The 21,491-nt window shown below is 41.1% G+C and overlaps 1 protein-coding gene across 8 annotated transcripts in view; it reads right to left on the bottom strand.

The window, feature by feature from the left end:
- The window catches only part of erg (ETS transcription factor ERG), a 63,934-nt gene that overhangs the window by 25,842 nt on the left and 16,601 nt on the right, over positions 1-21,491 (bottom strand). For 4 of the 8 annotated variants that reach the window (XM_088638907.1, XM_088638909.1, XM_088638902.1 and 1 more), the window contains exon 2: positions 16,944-17,038. In XM_088638907.1, coding sequence (XP_088495033.1) covers positions 16,944-16,982 — 39 coding nt within the window. In that variant the 5' untranslated portion in view covers positions 16,983-17,038. Of the gene's footprint in view, positions 1-1,838; positions 2,113-12,162; positions 12,478-16,943; positions 17,039-21,491 lie in introns of those variants that run through there. The other 4 variants (XM_088638903.1, XM_088638910.1, XM_088638908.1 and 1 more) reach the window with 3 other exon arrangements.

The following is a 21,491-nucleotide window of genomic DNA, read 5'->3' as shown; positions in this document are numbered from 1 at the left end:
TTGCACAAGGCCCAATGGTAACGCTAAATTACTAAACATTTTTACACTCATAGCATGCTCAGCAACAAAGATGCAATAACTATAAAATTCATTGGACATTCCCCCGCACACAGTCTGACAATCTAATATACACCCCTTGTTTTGAATACATATTTTGTTCAAACAATTGCACAGGATCCACGACAACTCGTTTCTTTGTCCGATCACAAAAGTAATTCAAATAACAGATCTTTGCAGAGTTTATTGAACGTACTCACATACAGGGAACGTGCTGAACTGTCTGCCAAAATGCAGTTTTTATTTTCCAGTGTAAACAACTTGCATATCAGGCCACAACAATGTGCTTACAGATTTATTTTTCTTTCAGAGGCGTGTCCTTTAAATACCAATGTGCACACTACAGCTAACAACCTCACTGCTTTGCTCATTCCAGTTTTAATATGGTACCAACAAAATATTCCATTGCTCCATAACATTATCCAGCCTTTTGTGCCAAATGTTGATTTAATACTATGACAGAAGGAGACTCGTTGGTGCTTCTCTGATTAAACTGATTTGACAGTGCAGCAAAAGAAACACATTTTCTTCTGTTTTGTAATATTCCGACCACTGTCTTTGCTTTAACTCTGAATTTGTGGAATCGAATCATCAGGTATGATTTGATTACATTAATACGAATGATATGAGGTTTTATTTTAATACATTTTCAACAGACATTGCATTACTTCAACATTAAATCTATTTTCAGGACGCTTTCAAAAGGGATTCAGTCTACTTCATTGCTACAGAATCCCTGCAAACACTTCCAAACATCATTAAATTATGACAGTCTAAAGAAAGGGCATCAAGTGAATTCAGAAAAAAGAATCTGAGGTATGCTTTAAAAATATTTTGTATATAACTGCTCACAGAAAATAACTATTTAAAATAGCCGCAATGGATGTAGCTTTACAAACAAAAAATAAAAAACAGACAGCGCTAATCTCATATAGCATTAAAATTGTTACAAAAATCATTTGGCATGAAATGCACACTGTTGCTTCTAAAAGCACAGTGTTCTGTGGGTTTGATTTGGAACTGAGAATGTTACAGCATTTTTTACTATAACAAATACTTTTAAAAAAATGATTGAAGTCATTTTAATGATTAGGATTAGTAAATTAACATTAATTCAGCAGGAGATCATTGGACTGTGGCATTGAAAAAATCCAGATTTCTGGCACAAATTTCCAATCCACATGAAATGATCACAAATTTGAAAAGAAACATTGTAAGAAACATTGTTACTTCAGTGGTCTGTACACAGCATATACAATAAAACAGAAACACAGATTAGCTACAGTATCCCAGAGCATGGTAACAAATTCTTTTCACCAGTGAACAATGAATGTTTTAACTATTTATTATTAAAATATAAAACGTATGCAAAGCATTTGTTTTTTGCAAATCTGAAAATCTGAAGTATTTTTAGGAAAAAATAAACACTTTAAGATACAAACCAAGAGTATCCTTTTACAGCTAGAAATTGAGATTTCTATTTTTGCAGCCACCACTCATTTTCTGATGTCCAGGAGAGCTTACAAATGCTATGGCCTTTTTCGTGGTGCCTCTGAAGAAATTTTGAACCTTGCAGACAGTTTGGGTAGGAAAAAGGAAATTTACAAGGCAGCGAAAAGGAAATCTTGTAGTACCATTGTGGCAGAAAGGGTGTTACCCATTCCCACATTATCTCCTTTCTCTAGAGCGCATGAAAAGAAGCGAAACTCTTTGCACGGCGAAAACAGCTTCAAAAGAAACCCTAAAAACGTCACACAAAAAAAAACACATTTGTCGCTTACCTTTATGGTACTGGCCATTCTCGATCAGGACTATTGATCGAGTCCTGGTGTAAATAAAACGGTCCCAACTTTTTTTTTTTGTGGAGAGCAGGCAAGTGTTGAGGTTTGCTGGCGGTGTTTGGAACGGATGAGATTGTGCTAACGTTGGGAAATGAAGTCAGCCAATAGCAGGAAGAGGTTTCTATTGGTCCTGGTGACCGCAACTCGAAGAAACAGGATATTTGGGAGCGGAGAGATAAGAAGGGCTAAAAACAATGTTGTTTTTCTTGATGATGTGTGTTAGAAGATTTTTTTTTGGAGGAGCAGAAGGATGGGGGGATGGGAGGGCGGGTTGGTGCAGCCGAAGTCTGTGATGGGGCAGGTGCGTCTTGATGTGCTATAAGTGTGACATACCAGTCGGAGGCAGGATGCAGATGTCTGATCATACAGTCCAAATTTTACACGGTTTCGGGCCGCATGTCCCCAGAGGTTCAAGGCTCTGTAACTGTATTTGCTTTGCTGTAGAATGAACCGTAGAGTAAAACCGTCGTAACGCACATGCAGCCATTTGCCACAAAGGGATCGTTTTAAAAAAAGGCCTTCCCACCTCGTCTCCAAGACTAAACTGCTCTTCCGGGTGCTGATTGTTTTCACCCGTTTCTAAGTGATGCGATAGGAGCCCCCCTGTTCATAAAGTTCATAAATGATCATCAAAGCACCTGCCGGAAAGGATTAAGAGGTAAAAACAGGCTCGTTACTCCTCATGACGCATTAAAAGTAAAAAAAGAGATCTGTGAGTCAAGCTTTGACTGAGGGATCTTGTCAGAAACTATAACTAGCTCCCTTGCTTGACAGCTCATTACATAATGGCCTTGCTTTGGGGGACAGATCACACTTATTGCTGTTCCTGAACGGTAGTGTACTGGAGGAGCAGAGCTTTACATCTCAACGTGGATGGAGACACACAGCTGGGGAAACATCTGCTCCCCCCAAGCCCTGTGAAGAGTTGCTATGTTAAGATTCATGGATCTTTCTCAATTGGCATCACTGCAAAATGGAAATGTAGAGTACAGTATTTTAAGATGGGCCTCAAATTCTGTGTTCTAATCTTAACCACCTTTCACGTAACCACCTTTCAAAATATATTCAGTAGCGGATGCTAAGCATCAGTCTGAGGCAGGAGCAGAGTTTTGTAACGATGGCCAAAGAGATGCCGAATTGAGTAGAGAAACTGGTCGTTAGTATTTTCTGTTAGCAGTATCATAGTATAATAGTGTATCAAGCCGCATCCTACTACTGCCTCCTGCAAAACTTTAAGTTATTAAAAGTCAGAAGATCTGGAGAAGAGCAACCAAAGCAGCTGACCCCAGGACAGTCTGGGACTAAGGCTGTGAAAAAGAAGAAGTCAGAAGATCTGGATCAAGCCCTGTTAAACCAGGCAGCGTGGCTACATTTAGGTTTATTTTCAAGCCTAAGGAGCAGGGAGGCTCATAAGCACCTTACACCTGCAAGGCAAAAGAGTTTCAACTGCAAGATTTCAGTTCTAGAATAAGGAAGCATGCAATGCTGATTTAGACCCTATAATATTAGCGAATGATCACATCAGAAGCAGACAATGCCTCTGCACACCCTTCAGTTTTAGAAAGATCCCTGAGGTTGTTGAAAGAGCCTCATTCTAGAAGAGCAGTTTCTTTTCCAACCTTATTTGAGATTTGTGGTTCTGAGGCTTGCTCAAGAGAAAGCACAAAGCCGCACTGTGCTTGAAGACCAGTTCTGACTTTGCGTAAGAGCAGAGTTACAGAAAAAAAGGAAGTTGCTAAAAACAGCACAGAAGTGTTCTTTAAAAAATACCATGAAAACCACTTTGGTGTAAGCATGTGAAGTACAGAAGTTAGTGTACAGTCACTGATTAGCACAGATAGACTCATTCTATCTTTCTTTCTTTCATTCAGTAGGCACCAATGACCCTCTCCACCCTAAAATAACTAAAAAATTATGAAAAGTTACAAAGTGACTAAATCAATCTTTCAAGTACAAGACAACTATTGTGAAACTTAATCCAAGTGCTGGTTAATCCCAAATGATAGCACACTGGACACTAGGATTAATAATAATAATAATAATAATAATAATAATAATAATAATAATAATCATGTATTGCTTCATGTCCAAGAGGCGTTCTATACCCGCAGCTTCACTACACAGCAGATCAGGTTGAGAAATGAGAAATTACGTCATCAGTTGTATTAAGGGGGAACTTTAAGGAGACAGGATAGTGCAGGAGAGGGATTTAGCTATGACACCAGTGTAACACCCCTACTCTTAAGAACGGTGCCATGAGATCTTTAATTACCAAGCTGCCAGGACCTGTTCTCGTCTTAGCACCCTCATCCCAGTACTGACTGGGTTCAGCCTTGCTTAGCTTCTGAGGTCAGGCATGGCAGAAAAGAAGATGGGCCAAGCCGAGTTACAAGTGCACAGGCACAGCCTCATGTATGAAGCATTCCCATATGCTGCACTGGCACGATTTACCAATAGAGCACTTTTTGGATCTTGGAAAAAAAAATCTGCTCCCGGGAATCTCTGCAGGCAAACAGACATATCAGTCACCTTTTGTACGCTTGCATACAAAAGACAAAAATGTTGAAAAAGATAGCACGTAGCGCCTGTGACTCCCAGTAGCAAGACGTTTTACTGTGGAAATGCATCTCCCATTGAATACTGCTCACCTGCAGTAAATACTTAGAGCTTTGGAGGTTGTAGGCAAAATGCATGAAGTAATAATTGTCCTTATACAGGAGCTGACCTATTGGCAACCTGCTTTGAATTTGGCAGTTTGTGCAATATGAAAACATTTTGTATAAAAAATTCTCTACTTAAGATGGGGCTTCAAGTAAGATGTGTTGCTTCAGGCCCTGCTGTTGGACATGAGTTTTGCAAGAGCTCGTACTCGGCAGCTATTTGTAATACTTATGTCTCAAGACAATTCTCACAGTGTATGGTTGCCCAAAAGCGAACTGCTTGAAATCACTAATGGAAGAAGTAGATAACACAGCGCCAAGGGTACATATTAAGAGAAATACTACATTTGAACAAATACGTAAGCTTTGGTGTTTTGACATATTGTTATAGGCGTTTGCATTTTATTTTTTATTTTTTTTAATGAATAGCTTTCCTTTCACGTTCTGAATATTATCCTTTATTGTCTGCTCTAACAAGCACTGCACATGCCCAGCGTCCTCTTGAGCTGAGCCCACAGCACATCGCTTGTTCTGGAGCAGTTTGGCAGGGCAGCAGGGAGTGTGACTACGACGCCCTAACGCCACCTGTCCCAGAGGAGAAACCCGGGGTTTTTTTCGGGCCTGGCCCGTCCGCAGGTGCTCTCTGACATCACAGCTCCTCCCGGCACCCAGAGGCCCACTGGCAGAGGCGCTGGGACCGCTCCGCAAGTTTTTTTTTGGGGGGGGGGCAGAAATGAAAAGGTGAGGAGACTTCTGACAGGATCCTCACAGCACTTAAAAAGCTCTTGACGATAATGAAATCAAAGCACACAACGTCACAGTTCTATAAACGAAAAAAAAAAAGGTTGATTTAATTTTAAATATCCTGCTCAAAGGCTGCATCTCCAAAAGTGTCTTAATAGTCAGAAAAGAACTAGTTGAATTATAACTTCTAACAGTTGGCTTAATTACACTTTTAAGACTGCGGCACTGGAGTACTGTATATCCACAAAAATGTTTTGGTCATTTTTTTTCAAGCACTTCCTTTCCCAACACTTCCATTTAAACACTTAATTACCTGAATCATGAATGACTCACCTAACAGCAGCCCCTACCGGGCAAGACCTTCACTGGATTTGAAAACCTACCCAAAAAAGCAAAATGAAAAGGATGGATGGATGAGCAAAAATTTAAGCTAGGGTTTGGGATTGAAATTTGCGTGAAGTAAGCACATTGACTGATCGACTTTCCTTTCCCAAAAACGTTACTCCAACTTTGCTTCCACTCCCAGACCACCACAAACCCCACCATTAATATACTGTACAGACAGCTTCCTCAAGTTCTGTGGGGAGAATTTATCTTCCCTGCACTTAACTGTCAGCAACTATTTTTTGGGTGATGCTTTTAGATTTTTTTTTTATTGGCTGAGGGAGGAAGTCTGTAGGAAATGACCCTCTGTTCCCTCTGTGGTCTTGCAGTGAAAACACATTCACACGGGAGGCTGGGAAGTTCAGCCATTCCACATTATAATGTACTAAACCAGCACGGCTTGTACCTGACCAGAGAAGCAAAATAGGAATATACTTCATGAGACTCGTTAAAGGCATTTTTAACTTCACAGCTGTCTTTATCACCAGTCTGGCACGACAAATCCTCCAGAATGGCCAATGCAATTATGTGGTAAGATAACCATTTTACTATACCATATTACTTTCTGTGCAATCCAACCAGCTGCTGATGGTTTTACCGTGAGATACAGGACCCAGTGCAGCTTCAGGCTTTTCGTTGGTGCCTCACACCAGAGAGATGCAACAATGTAACATGATTCACCTTCCGCGAGCCCACAGCGAATAAAATGAGATCAGGACCACACAAGCCAAAAAATCTACACTGCCAAAATGTCCAATACAAGCAGCACATGTTTGTTTTTTTACATTTTTACAGAGCAGCCTGTCTGGTTCAATAAATCGTAACAAGCCAGAATGAATGAAACTAGTGGTAAGAAAACAAAAGATGATTAACACACATTCTCATTTATTATTGAATATTTTTATATTAACACAAGACACATAACTCTTGCGATTAACAGCTCCATCTCTGGACAACAGTGTGCATCAGTAGGGAGTAGCAGTCGTGAGAGTCTCTCTTTGCACCTTTCAGACACCGTGTTACTCCCTTCATACCCCTTGGCTGCCTGGTGCCTGAGGCACTGCGGTCAGAAAGCTTTCAGCACTGTGCAGGAGCACAGTGATGGCGTGGCTTTGAGATGGAAGAGGGTCATGGGGTTCTGACGCAGGAGAGGTTCATGTCAGAAGGTTCATGTTAAACATGTTGAAAGCATTCCAGAGATAATACTGGCCAATTATTATTGTGGTTGTTGTTTCTTTTCTTATTAATTACAATTATTTCTTCCATTTTGAAGATTTTACAGTGACGGTTATGTATGCAGTAAACATTTTCATATTTTTCTTTTACTTTCCAGTGGGGAATTAAACACTAATGCAGCTCTAACCTGGTTAACATGGTTGTGTTTTTTAAGCTTACGGAAAGCTCGAAAGGAAGTCATTGTAAATGTCTTTCAACACCCTACCAACTGACACTCCAGACTCAGTGGACAACTTTGTTCTTCAATGGGAATCAGTTCTTACTAGTTGCAAAACTGGCACCCAGGGTTGCATTTTCAAACTCTGGTTACTGTTTTGCAATGGGAGCATGGTTTTTAGCAGAACAAGTCACTCCGTGAATGTGCTGCAGACATTCAGTTACACTGACTACATCATCTACTGTAGTGATTTTTTAAATGAACTGGACCAGTCCTTTCAAGCTGAATCTGCGATGGCTATGTACTATGTATGATAAACAATCAAGAATAGAACAGAATCATTTACTGCACTTACTAAAACATCCTAGAAACAATCACTCAACAAGCATTGCAAAAAAGACGCCAAGATCTCATTGTCTTTGATTTAAAACTGTTTAAGTGCACACCAGGCAAATTCCAAAATTGTTCGTTGATGTTTAAAAAACATGTTAATTGTAACCAAGGCCTTGTAGAAATTCTGGCTTACCAGCTACCGCCTGGTAGCTGTAAGCATTTGCCACCCAGAACAGGCTATTACCAACATTTGTAAGCTATTTACAGTCTATTCACAGCCTTCAGGAATCAGAGCAGCATGAGATGATCCTTCCCTCTGAGCCATTTGGTTCCTATCACATACTTTCTTTGTCCATTTTCTTGGACGAGGAGGCAAGTGTGCAGGACTGCCTGAACTCACAATAACTCACGTATTGCCCACGTTTTGTTCTGCTTCGATTTACTGTTCAGTGGAAAAAAGGATTCACCGTGGTTTCAGCACGGAGAACGAGGGCCAGTCTTTTCTCTGCCCCAGTGGTCTGCCCGCAGTAACCCCAAGGGCGTGACAGGCTCGGGTTCGAATGGGGGATAGACATCCATCCCCGTGCCTGCCTTCAGCACCCTGTGCTGTCCTGTGAATGAGGGACGCAGGGTCAGCGGTCAGTGTCCCTTCTTGGAGCGAACTGGCTTCAGAAAGGGGGTGACAGCAGGACTCACAATCTTAAGTGCTTCCAACAGCACCCCATTTCCTAACATGTCTAATTCAATTAAATGGGATGGATCAGCACTAGATAAATTATGAGAATACTTTAGTAATAAATAAATCTTGCTCAATAATTATTGGGATATACTGCGTATATGCAGTTGAACCTGTCCTGTATATTTGTTGCTATATATCTGAACTGTCCATTAATATGACATCCACCCATTTTCAATCCATTTTTTTGTTGTGGCTCTCGGCTTAAAAACTTAAAAAATCATCTTAATCTAAATAAAATTTGAAACTGTCAATTTTACTTGGCTTTTTTTTCTGTAATGCATGTTTTGCATGTCAGTGACCATATCACATGTAATCTTTATAGTCTCCAAGACATATTTTAAGAGGTTTATACTAGGTGCGATTTTATTTTGTCTGAATTCTTCCTAACAAAAATACAGGAGCTGAACTGAATAACTGGATGACCTGCCATTACAAGTACAGAGGCTAGGGAAAGCACACCCAACCCAGAATAAACCTGGCCTGTGCCCACTTCTGTGTTGGTGTGTCCTTGGTGTGTTTTCATTTTTCTACAAGAAATTGAAAAAGGACATCTGAAAGCTGCAACGCTGTGTTCCTGAAACATTCCCCTTTCATTTTACTGCCACATTCCACAGCCTTGTGCATTATTGCAATGAGAAGGAAAAAAAGGGCCATATGATTTGAATTAATCAACGTGGCCAGACAGCTATATTAAAAATAAGCTTCTTTTTTTTTTTCTTCAGTCATAATGGCAGTCTGTTGCTTGACTAAACACTCTCCCAAACCCTGTGTAGTTGTTGGCTTACTTCTGTGCACCCTGGGGACCTCATGTGTTTTCCATTTGAGGAGCCTGAGCTGTACTACATCATCAAAACAAAGTGTCACGTCAACGGAGAACTGCATGGCAGAAGAGCACGCTCACTTTCTCGTCAACACATACTTGTGATCAACACACAGGTGTGTTTGTTATTACCTCACTTGTCAGGGCCCCAGGGCCTATTTTCCATATGAGCAAGCGCATTTTGCCATCGCAGGAAATGGAGGGCAGATTAAGCTTTCCTAGCATGCTTTTGTACGTGTTCCATTACTGTTTCAATCCGCAAGTCAAGCTCACATTTGGAAGTGCTCATGTGTTCCGAATGAATGTCCTTCAGCGGTAGTTTCAATCAGTGCCGATACTGACAAATGTCATCTACTTATTTACTTCGGTTCACAGCAAAAATAAAGCTGCAAAATACAACTTAAGGCTTTTACTATGGACTTAATCTTCCTCGTGTAAGTGATGATATTTGTAATGGATCATGATGATTGCTCACACTTAAATCATTATTGAACAAATAAAATGGATAGACTCCTCACCAAAAGTGCACCGATGAAAAGACAACAGGCATTCTATCCTTCTGTTTTTATTGGCCACTAGGGGGAGCCCATACTTGCATCTGATGTGATGAAAACTTCTTCAAAAGAAAGTACTTCTGGGCATCCAAACACACTGGAATGTATGACCAGATAGCACTTTTTTTCCAATTGATATTAAAAATGTACAACCGTTATAAAACCACATGCCTTCTGATTTAATTACCTTCATGCGCAGGTTATTACTCATGCAACGGGAAAGGTCTGGTCTTCTCAAAACTGTAACACTGTGGATATACAGTATACTGCTGCTCCAGAAATAGTGGACGTTTGCACATACTTCAACATTACAAAAGCAACAAATATCACTTGAGCAACAGCTAAAAAAATGTTCTGTTTTTAATTAATTTTTGTTTTCTCATTACTTTTTAGACTACAGTAGAATTTGCCAACAGGGATTTCTTGAGTGCGTCACATCACTAACAGAGATTAGGCCTAATAAACACTTTTGAATTATTCTCAGTTTCCCGTGGTGTCCTGGATATACCTATGCAGTATTTCTAGATTAAATCAAGCCTCTGAACCACGCACAAGTTGCAAAACACAAACCTGCTACTTGTCTACAGATTTGCAATGGGTAAGAGCCAGGAATTTGAATTTGTAACTGGCGGGCGGTTGGAAAATTTGATTTGAAGGCCGCAGTACAGAATTGTATTGTTTTGTAATACACATCCCAGAGAAATTTTATTTTGTATGTTTGTGTACAAGAGGATGTGGTGAACCACATCACCGCCAGTCATCAGAGCCTTAGGAGCTGGCTTCCTAAAGGACTCCTCGCAGAGCTTGGGCACTGTGAGGCAACAGAACACATGCTGAAACATATCACCAGCATTTCTGTTCTCTAAAAACATTTACACCAGCAGGTGCAGACCAAGTTAAAGTGGCTTCCCTGTCAAACCCTCAAATATGTTTAAAAAATGTGTGTCTTCTTACAGGCCAGTGTGTCATACAAACCCTGTCCTCCATCAGACAAGACCAGTATCATGTCAGCTACGTGAATCATTGTATGTGGCTCCAGCAGTCAGACCACTGGACAGGAAATCCCTTTCAGAAAGAATTCCTTTCGCAAGTAGTGCGTTAAAGAATGCTTGCATTCTCGCATTCCTGTTTTTTTAAGCCGTTTCAGGAACACAAGAAAATCTCAGGCAAAACTGCACAGCACATCCTTGTTATATGAAAGCTTGGAATTAGAAAAGCAAACTTAGTTTCTCTCTCAGGCCAGTGAGGCTTTCCAAGGAACTTTCAAATAAAAGTAACTTTTTTTCCCTTATTTGGAAAACTTTTATTATTTTAAAAATATTTAAAAAAAAAACCCCAGATGATTTTGGCCACCTCTTAATGGAACCAGCATAGATACTTTGTGATTTCTAAATGTTGTGTGGTTTTTGCATGGTACAGTGTGGTTCTGTCAAATACATACACATATTTGAGGACATGTGCAAAACAAAGTTACCTAGTGCTTTCCAATTGTCTTATAAAAAGTTTATTTTTATTAATCAAACACTTCTAATAGTAACAATAAATTCAATTTATTTTTTAGGACTTTTTATTCTTAAATAGACCTTCACAATGGATCACAATATTACCTTTCTATTTTAGCTGTAAACAACAACCTGATGATTTTATTAGCAAAGCTATGGGACAGGTGAAAAAATAATGTTTCAAGTCTCTTAAGCAAACTGTGCACTGAAATGCCTTTATAAGGATCAACAACCCACAGAGAAAGTGTTACCTCTGTGCTTTGCTTTTTAGTGCTCTGAAATAATATTTTTCCTGAACGTTTTACCTGTTTAAAAACATTTCCAGGAAAGCTGGTGACAAATTAGTCAAAAAAAGAAAAAGCTCTATTCCACAACAAGAAAATAATCTATTTCTGAGACCATTTGGAAAACCAAAGACGTTCACACCCAAGGAGACCCTATTGTTATTCTCTCAGATTTAAAAAAATGGTGCCAGCTCACAAAGCAACACGTGTTGTTAAGAAAACAATTTTTAATCTATCTTGCTATCGTGTTAATTCTTTTAGAGGATGATTTAGGTATCTAATAGAATGCATTGGCTTAGAAAGCTACAGTGACTTGTCATGCTAATGGAAAAAATATCACTGAACTTATATACAGTTTTTGCTAACTATTTCGCCTTGAACTATAAATAGTTTAGGTTTATGGAAATGTTGTACTTTCAATTAGCTGGTAAACTGGCGGATCGTTCTAGAAGTTATTCACCATCAACAATTTCCAGGTTCATCGGCTCTTGAGATATCTCATTCTTTTTGATTTAAAAAACATCTGGACCCCCCTACATCCCTGTAAATGCTGACAAGCAGACCCTGATTTTTTTTTTTTGAAATCCACATTAAACACCTGCATCAGGCAACCTCTAAAGTGCATGTATGCCCTGAACAGCACAAAAACTAACAACTCCGAATGACACCAGCATCTCTACCCGTTCAAGTGGCAGCTCCTGGTCAACAGACTGAGGAGAGAGATCGAGATTCCAAACTTCAAATGCGTCCTCTACACCGTCTGTACATGCTCCCTGCTCACAAAGGTTCTTAAGCAGATGGCATCAACACAGCAGAGACTGAATGTCTGAAAACGCAGGAGAACCGATTACCTTAGTGTGCTCTGGAGCCTCGGCTTCTCCTCAGCTGCCACACAGCTCCACATCTGGATCCCCTGCCTGCTGCCCCAGCTGAGCACATGTGAGCAAGTGTGTCGGCGGCTCTGTCACTTCTTGGCAGCAGCGCGGCGGAGTCTGCTGGGTAACGAACGACCGAAATATCTGCCCAGATTCTCCCCACATGCCGAGGCTGGTTAAAATTTAAGTGAACGTGACCAGACCGCAGGTCCCTACCAAAAAAATAAAAAACTCTTGAAGAGGAAGAAAAAAAACAACAAAAAAAAAAACCACGGTCTGACCCCACCACAAATAAAATTCCTGAATGCTGGATTTCTTGGAACGCCGCGCAAGGCGTCTGGCCTGCTCCTCAGGAGGAATTCTGAGCGTAAGGCCAGGGATAGCGTTTAACTGCTGTGCTTCAGAACACTCCGACCAGACGGTCATTTTCTAAGGATCTACGATCCTCCTCAAAGGAACGCTCGGCTGCATGCTGTTGCAGAGGGCACGGCATTCTCCAGCAGAGAAGGAAGCTCTGTGGTTGAAGATTGGGAGCTACCACCCTGTTTTACAATGGGACTCAGACTTACTAAGAAAACTAATGAAAAACGGGCTATTGTACATCTTGGACACAGAGACAGAGTTTCCCCACAAAGCACAAATCCAACAGGAACAACTTAACGCTATGGAAAGGATTCGGCTGGGCCCATCACCAGACTGAAAACACTGAGCAGGCCTGGAAAGTGAAACACAGAAATATACTGTACACCGTGAAAACCCATGCTCACCGAGTTTCACCACCTGAAAAGGAATGCAAGGTGACAAGACGGGTTTTCTCTTTTCATGATGTTGAAAACGGTAAAAAGGGGAAAAAAGATACAGACTCTACAGGTAAAATATTTCTTGTTCTTCACAGTAAACTTCACCTCCTTCCTCAGAGTCTTTTGCAGTTTTGTGCTGTTTTTGGTACTGCGTGCTGTCCTGAAGGGGGTGCAGGGTGTAAAGATTTATATTTTGACTGATATGCATGGCTTTTTACCTCCTTAGCAACAACAGCAAACAAATAAGCAAGCAAGTAAACAAATAAAAACGATTACAGCTAAATTAGTGTAGAATGAAGTGCCATTTCCTCTTTTCCGTATTAAATTTTTTCTGAAGAGGTTTAGGATCACAAGAAAATTGAAGTAATGTTGCATTGCTTGGCAACGTGTTTATTAGACCTGCAATTACAGTATATTACAAGCATAATTGACTATAAAGCCTGACAAAGCCCCCTCAATCTTAAGCAATAGGGGTTATGAAAACCAAGTGAAGCACAGCAACAGCCACTCACAAAAGGCCAAAGAACAGCAATCTGAGTTAAACATCATATGAGATCAAGGATTGCTTAGGATATGCACCATGCATCGGAAATTCAATTTATCTAGATCAAAAGCAGCACACATGGGGCTCCAGAGTGGCTCGACTAGTAAAACATGCGACTCTCAACTGGGATTCACTCTCAGTCTCTGTAAAGCCTCAGGCTGCTTCCAAACTGCATAGCACACAGGAGCAGCACATGAGCCCTGAGATGCCAGGGCTACCCTCTGCCCTGGTCAACCCAAAAATGCCATCAGGGGGTTTGGGGAGCAACCTCCCAGTAAGAGTCTTATCTTCCACTGTGAAGTCTTCTTACATCCTCCCCCATTCAGCTCAAATGAACTAATTCAGCAGCATCCTCAGGGACCAACAAGCACCAGTCTCAGTAATTTGTCCATGACCACGATCTGGCCACGACCACACTCCCCGAGACAGAACGCAGCACCTGATGAGCATGCTAATCCAAAACCCCACTCCCTTGCTTTGGAGAGCTCAAATTGATAATAACGTCACTGTCATATCCTTTTCTTGTACTACGTCTCCTGTTTCTCTGGAGTTTCCAGAATTGCCCGAACAGAATTGCCCTGAGTTTCCTTGATGTTCTTTGTAACACCCATTCCTAGGACATATATGATGACACTTTTACAGCACTTTTTTGGACACTCCACTTAAAGCCCTTTACAGGTAATGGATAATCCACTCCACCACAACAAATATGTAACCCCCACCTGGATGATACGACAGCAGCCAGATTGCGCACAGCATGCACGCTCACCACACATCAGCTATCAGTGGGGAGGAGAATAGAGATTAATAAAGCCAATTCATAGTTGAGGATTATTAGGAGGCTGGGGGGGGGGGGGGATGTGGCCACAACAGCAGGGTTAACACACCCTGGATATCCATAAGAGACACACCATACCTACAGTCTGAGCACACTCTCCCGTAATTCACAGCAGGATTAACAACATGTAAAATGGCAAATGTCTCCAACAGGTGACTCTGTTGGAGGAGCATGGACACTGGACCGATACTTCGCATGCTGCACAGAGACTGTAGTGGCAAACTGACTCCAATAGTAATTTTCAATTCCAATATTCAATGGGGTATAAAATAAATAATTGAAAATTCAAACTGAGCAGAAAAAGAACAAAAATGCCTGAAGTTATAATGCAATGTTTCTTTAGTTCAATCCCGCATTTATAATGTAGGCCATTACATGTCTACGCAATCCATGTTTTATTAATTACAAAGTTTTCCATACAACAGTATATCCTCAATACATAGCAGTTATGACCAGGAGTACAGGACAGATTTAAGATTTAGGATGGTTTGTCTTAAAAGGGATTCCAAGCAATTATGTGAATTTTGTAATGAAAAGGCAGAGCAAGGGAGATATAAATCTACGCCTTTCATCTTCCTGACGTCATAACTACAACATTTATTCAACCTGACAACAAGAAACAATGAAAACATCCAGAAGGATTTGAAGTCCCACGTTCAAGCTCCTTAAAAGAAAAATTACATTACAAAACTGGCCTGGGAGCTTAACTGACATATTTGACCTGCTTAAATATAGCAGCAAAACACAGCTTTGAGTGTTTATGGAGAACTATTTCCTCTGGTCATGAGCTATTCTTTACAAATTCCAGTGCTTACCAAACAGCTTCTGGTAACATTAATCATGATGACACCATGAACAAGCATTGTTGCAATGCTTCTCTGTTTTGGCCAAGGAAATCAGGCACGATTGCTGTTTTGATTGTATGCAACCCGATATTTACCACAAATTTTAGTTTAATCATTTTAAAGCTACTTGTTTCTTTTTTAAAAGTGCAATTCCAGGGTTAGGCAGCTTTGCCCTTAAGTGGTGCGTTCGTTCCTGGATTTCATTCCATATCGGATCTTAATGACATGATTAAACTAATTAAGTGAATTAGAAGACAAATCGTCTGTGTTTTCCAACTGAAAGGTACCTCCAATGGTGCAAGAGGGCCAGAGCTTCCTACTTTAACACACCTTAAAGGCTACCCACACGTGCAATAGTATAAAAAAGATTGCTCTTTTATAAAAGGCATCCACCACATACTGTATGAGTGCTCCCGGTCTGGTTAGTGAAGAAACAAAATGAAAAATAAAAACTTCCAAACAAACCAAAAGATGTCTCATGAATTTACTTCTCCTTTAATGATGTGAAGACCAAAACCAAGACACACAGAACACACTATATACAGTACAGACTCCAATTAAACATGCAGCTGCAATTGGACAAGTGCTGTAAAGGGGCTCTTACAATTAAGGACAATTACCAAGGTGTATTTATGAAATACACCTGGCTAAATCAACAACTAACATTTTCCCTTAATGTGGCAGCACTACTGTGAAAACCACCCTGGTAACAAGTGTAGAAGAGTTATTATTGGGATATCAGACTTACAACTTTGGCTTTGCTCATTTCTACCAAAAAAGGGGGAAAAATAATGAAAATAACTGTGATAAAAATGTGCTGGGCTGTCAGCTACCGCTCGTAGTAAAATTAACACCCCTGGCTGAAGCATCATAAATTTTGCAGATGCAGACATAACAATAAGAAAAGTGAATTCTCCCCAAACTATGGCCACAAAACGGGAATGAGAAAAACAGGCCTGCTACCCCCTAAAGGCAATACTTTGAACGGCAAAGTGCCCCGTGTTATAAATCTTGCATAGCTATTCCTTTGCACTCCATTTCTGATCTCACTCGCAAGTGTGTCATTTCCTTTTGACTTTAAGAAAGGAAAAAAGTCTGCTCTCGGGGGGGTGGTGGGGGGTGTTTATGTTGGCCTGCGCTACCAAGACGTTACAGACAGCTTTCATAAATACAGCGCTGCTTCAGCAAAGCACGGCGCATGGTCTCTCCCAGAATGGTCCTTTATTTTTTACGTTGGGTGACACTGATACAGCGTGTTCCTTTAGAGACCTGGAGAAGCTGGACTTTAGTGTGACAGGGTTTCCATTTAGAATTGAAAGGAACTTCAATCCAGCTTGCAGCTCCATCATAGACATCACTTGCTTGGCAGAGGAATTGACAAAAGCGTCATTTGGAATAGTCAGAACTTCCACATAGATCTAACACTGCACTTTTTGGTGACTTGTGACTGTTTATAGAGATTTTACTACTGCTAAAGCGAAAAGGAAAAAGAATTAGCTGATTTGTCAATATTAACCAGCATGACTGCTACCAGGCTGGAAGAGTGACCATGATGCTGACCACTGAAAACCAGCTTCTGGATATACACTGAAGTTTAAATCATTGAGCATCCAAAAAAAAACGTCTCCATTGTCCTTAGGATATACCGTATACTGCACTTCAGTTTAAATATGTGTAAATACATGAATGTTATCTCAGCACCCATTAAAAAAAGAGAACAGCGTGCTCACTTTGACAGGGACAGCAGGGTCCGGGACAGTTTGAATCATGTCCTTCTGCTGGCATGTGGGAGGATCCACAGCAAGTCTGTCCACCCAACACCTTCCTGGTCATGGGAACACAAAAGACAAGACAGGTTAGAATACTGCTTTGCCTCAATGTGAGGTTTCCAAAATGTTTTTAGACAGCAGTTTGAGACATCAGGCACATTGCAGTTAACTTAATGTTCAGATGTTAAGAGGATGTCAAGAGACCAAGCATGCTTAGGTTAGTTCAAACGGTTCCTTTAAGTCAGACTCACATTGCACTGCATTAAGACGTTAAGACAAAATCGATGATTTTCTGTCCTTTCTATAGCAGGTCAGCACTCTCAGCGACAAAACGGCAGATATGTTGTTGGTGTCAAAGCAAAAGCCGTCTGAAACGGCACATAACGGCTTGTCCACTCCTCCTTGAAATACAGGAGAGCCCTGAATACTTAATATTGTAACGTTGCAACAATCACGCAAAACAGTAGTACCAGAAACGCTCTTTGATTGATCACAAAAACATAAAACCTTGAAAGAACTGCTCTCAACAACCATCAAAAATAAAACCACTGCAACCGCTACTGAAGGCGCAAGGTACTGCCTAATACAGGCTAGAGAGCTCAGGGTGGGAATCCGAGATCACAAAACAGGATCGGGAAACATGGACTAGTCAGACACGCACAACATGTACATAAACCCCTCTCCTTCCCCCAAAATCCCAGGAGTTAATATCCCCACAATCCCAAACAGGTTCAAATCTATCCCATCACCGCCTGATGAGGGCGCTACAACATAATGTTATTTCACAAGCAGTGTACTGTAACTATCCGTAGCTCATAAACAAGTATAACACTTAACTTTTTCTCAGTCCGGCATTTTTGGCAAAAACAGTTGTGCGGTCAAATTCTCGTAATGGCTAAACGAGTTGAGGAATAAAGAGATACCGTGCTTGGCAACTTTGCCTTTAACTTGGCCGGGCTGAGGACACGACTGCAGTGGGCAAAGATCAGCGCCATCACATCCCCCCTTCCCATTTTTGGAGGTGTGAGCCAGGGAGGATGCTTGCTAAGCTCCGTGAAGTTGCCCGCCCCCCTCCTCTCTAAAGACAGCACAAACTGTAACCCACCTCATTCGTTAGTGCTATGTTTGTGTCGGTTTGTGCCATTTCAATATAGCACCTTCTTTGTGAACTCTGTGACGTACAAAACGGCAAAGTCACGACCACCAGATCTTTCAGTTGTGATCTTTTGATCACTTGACCCCAGGCTATGCAGCCTTTACACGAATAAACAGTCTTATATTTAGGGAGGAGTTACTATTTAAGTTCATTGGGCTAGATGTTTTATTTTCATTTTTAACCATATTCTTGAAAATGTATTGCTTGTGTACTCCTTACATTGGTGAACAGACGCCAGTTTCCAAATTACCGCCGGTACAACACGAGAGCCCATATTCACATTTTTTGGTATAAGTTTCAAGATCTGTATAATTTAACAATAAAAAACAAAATTGAAAGCATGGGCATAATAATATACTGATCATAGACTTTACATTTCTATTTATTTTTGAAGTACAAAGCAGAAGGTGTTTCCCCTACCTTAAATATACGATTAAAATAGTTAAAATACCATGTATTCATTACAGAAAGCAGCGGAGACAGTTATATAGCAAATAAAAAATGTATTTATTTCAAAGAGTACGGGACATTGTGAATTAATAAAGACGTTAAAAAAAACAAGCCGATGTAGTTATTTTGCAAATAAGTAAAACATTTTCAAAACAGCTTCTCATTGACAGTAACCAAGCCGATCCACCTGGCGCTGCCGGCTTGAACAGCTCTCAGACCCGTGATTGGCTAAACCCCCCGAGCAACTCGGGCCGCGATTGGGTGAAGAGTGAGACTCGACACTCTGATTGGGTCAAGCGCCACAGCGGAAGTTCTGAGAACATGTAGATACACAGGTGATGGATGTTCTTCCTGGTCCAAATACTGTAGCCCCGGATAACCATGTGTGCTGTATGAGCACGCTGGATATACAGTAACACATCAATTGGTTTTTCAATTACTGATCAATCTAAGAGGAGCCGCACTGAGGTCAAAACTGAATAGCAGACAAAGAATGTCATGGCATCCACAGCGCGTTCACGACTCCGATAGCATGTCACGATAGGAGTGCGCGCATCACGATCACATCGCTGTTGTTGCGCCACTCTCGCGACATATATCGCGATATGACATACCCCGACAAAACGCCCCCGCCCCCATGTCCCGACATGGAGCCCGCATATCGCGATATGACATAACCCGGAAAAAAATTGCTCCGCCCCATGTCGCGACATGAAAGGCTCTATATCGCGATATGACAAAACTGCCCCTCCCATGTCGCGACATGAAGTCCGTATATCGCGATATGACAAAAACTGGCCCGCCCCTGTCGCGACATGAAAGGCTCTATATCGCGATATGGAAAAACTGCCCCGCCCATGTCGCGACATGAAGCCCGTATATCACGATATGACATACCCCTACAAAATGCCCCCGCCCCCATGTCGCGACATGGAGTCCATATGTTGCGATAGGACATACCCTGACAGGATATGCTGACCCCATGTCGCGACATAAAGTCCATATATTGCGACACGTCCTATCTGGGTATATCATGTCCTGATATGAGACCTTTGTTGCGACAGCGGTGCCAGGATGGCATGGAGGCAAGGCGCCAGTCGTGATATACACTGCCGCGATATACACGCCTTATACATGGGGTCCCTATAATGACATGCTGCGGAGGTCTTGTCGCGATGGTATCGCAGAGTTACACGTTTGGTAACAGCGTGTCACGGTAAGGAAAGAAAAGGAAAACGTACCTAAGAAAATTAAAACCACAGATCTTACAATCACGGTGATTTTACATACATTACAACCACAGGTTTACAGTATGTCATAGATGGTTAATGCGTTATGTCTTAGTATTATTCACATCTAAGGAGGCTCATATGTTTATGGATATTGATTGTCTTTAAAATGTTAAGGGTACGAGCTAAACTATAAAAGAGCGCTTGAACTCGACAGAAGGGGTCACTGGAGGCGCTATATCTCGGGAACGAAAGCAGCACAAACGCTACTTTCAACAGCACAAACGCAGCACTAACGAATGAGGTGGGTTTCATCGTCTGTGCCGTCTGTGGAGCAAGCGGAACTCGAGAGGACGCCCGGCAGTGCGGCGCTCAGCCACTGAGCTTTCATGCGTGAGAGTCTCACCTCCATCCGAATCTCTGTTCATCTACACCATTATACTGTATTAGGGTGACCAGACGTACTCTTTTTCCCGGACATGTCCTCTTTTTGAGACCTAAAATATCGGTCCAACCGGGATTTATACATTTCCAAAAGTTGTCCGGGATTTTGTTTTGCTCGTTACTCAGACGGTGTAAACAAACAGCCTACATATTTCTCGTTCTACATGCGTTACCGGTAGATGGTTTGAACTTGCACGCAGCGTAGCTTGAAAAGGGTTTTTGTGTGTGTGGTGCTGTTTTTTATGGCCATGAGAAATAACAATGTCCTGTTTCAATATATTTCAAAATGTTTCGTTAAAATTGATCATTTTTGCAACGCAACCAATGAGGAATTCTCCTAAGTTATAATGTCTTCATTTTTTCCTCATGTCAAGACTTTTGGTCTTCTAAAATGAAAAAAACAACTTTTTTTTTAAATAGGGCTATATTTTTGTTTTTTCCTTGTTTTGCCATTATGGAAGAGAAATAGCAACCCTGCAACTGTTTAAAAGTTTATTAAAGAAGTTTAATAAAAACTAGAGAATTTAAAATGATTTTTTTATTAGAAAAAGTAATAAAGATTCATTACTTTGGAGACTTGTGTCGAGTGTCGATTATCCCCCCCCCCCCACCGTACCTCTTTATTGAAAACTACAATAGGGTCACCCTTCACCTGGATCGCTTTCTGCAGCCATTCCGATCCAAGTAATGAAACGGTCCTAATTTCCCAGATTTTGTTAAAGGGAAATACCGGTGGCACGAACAGCATACCACAGAATGTGCAGCGCATAGTGAGAAATATTACCGTCCCCCGTTCTACTTTGCTATCTGATTTCTCAAATGTTTTGGTGTGAAACTTTCTCACTTTCGGCGTTATATGCCTGCTGCTTTCATAACGAAGGTCAATATTTCCTGAGCTTAGAAGGCTTGTGCTGTCCAAGGTAAAAGGCTGTAGCGCTCAAGAGGGTAACGGGGAGCTCTAACGAGAGAGAGGTTCGTCGCCAGCGCACTGTCGCAATTACTTTACTGTGCAAGTGCCATTTACATTTGGAAACTGTGTGACAGTATGGGACTTTTTAACTTTTTTTTTCTAATGACATGCCTGGGATAATCACACCCGATTATTACCATGAATGCAAGCCTGTATATTTAACTTAATAATATTTAACTATTGGGGTTAACCAGTCAACCTGAGATAAGCACGTTTCCAATTCTCAGCGTCCCAGATTCCACATCTGGGAACCATCACAG

This window comes from Lepisosteus platostomus, chromosome 7, assembly GCF_059453375.1.
Source record: "Lepisosteus platostomus isolate fLepPlt1 chromosome 7, fLepPlt1.hap1, whole genome shotgun sequence".
NCBI classification, from domain to species: domain Eukaryota; kingdom Metazoa; phylum Chordata; class Actinopteri; order Semionotiformes; family Lepisosteidae; genus Lepisosteus; species Lepisosteus platostomus.
Note: the sequence above shows the minus strand (reverse complement) of the source record. Positions and strands in the feature narration are given on the sequence as shown.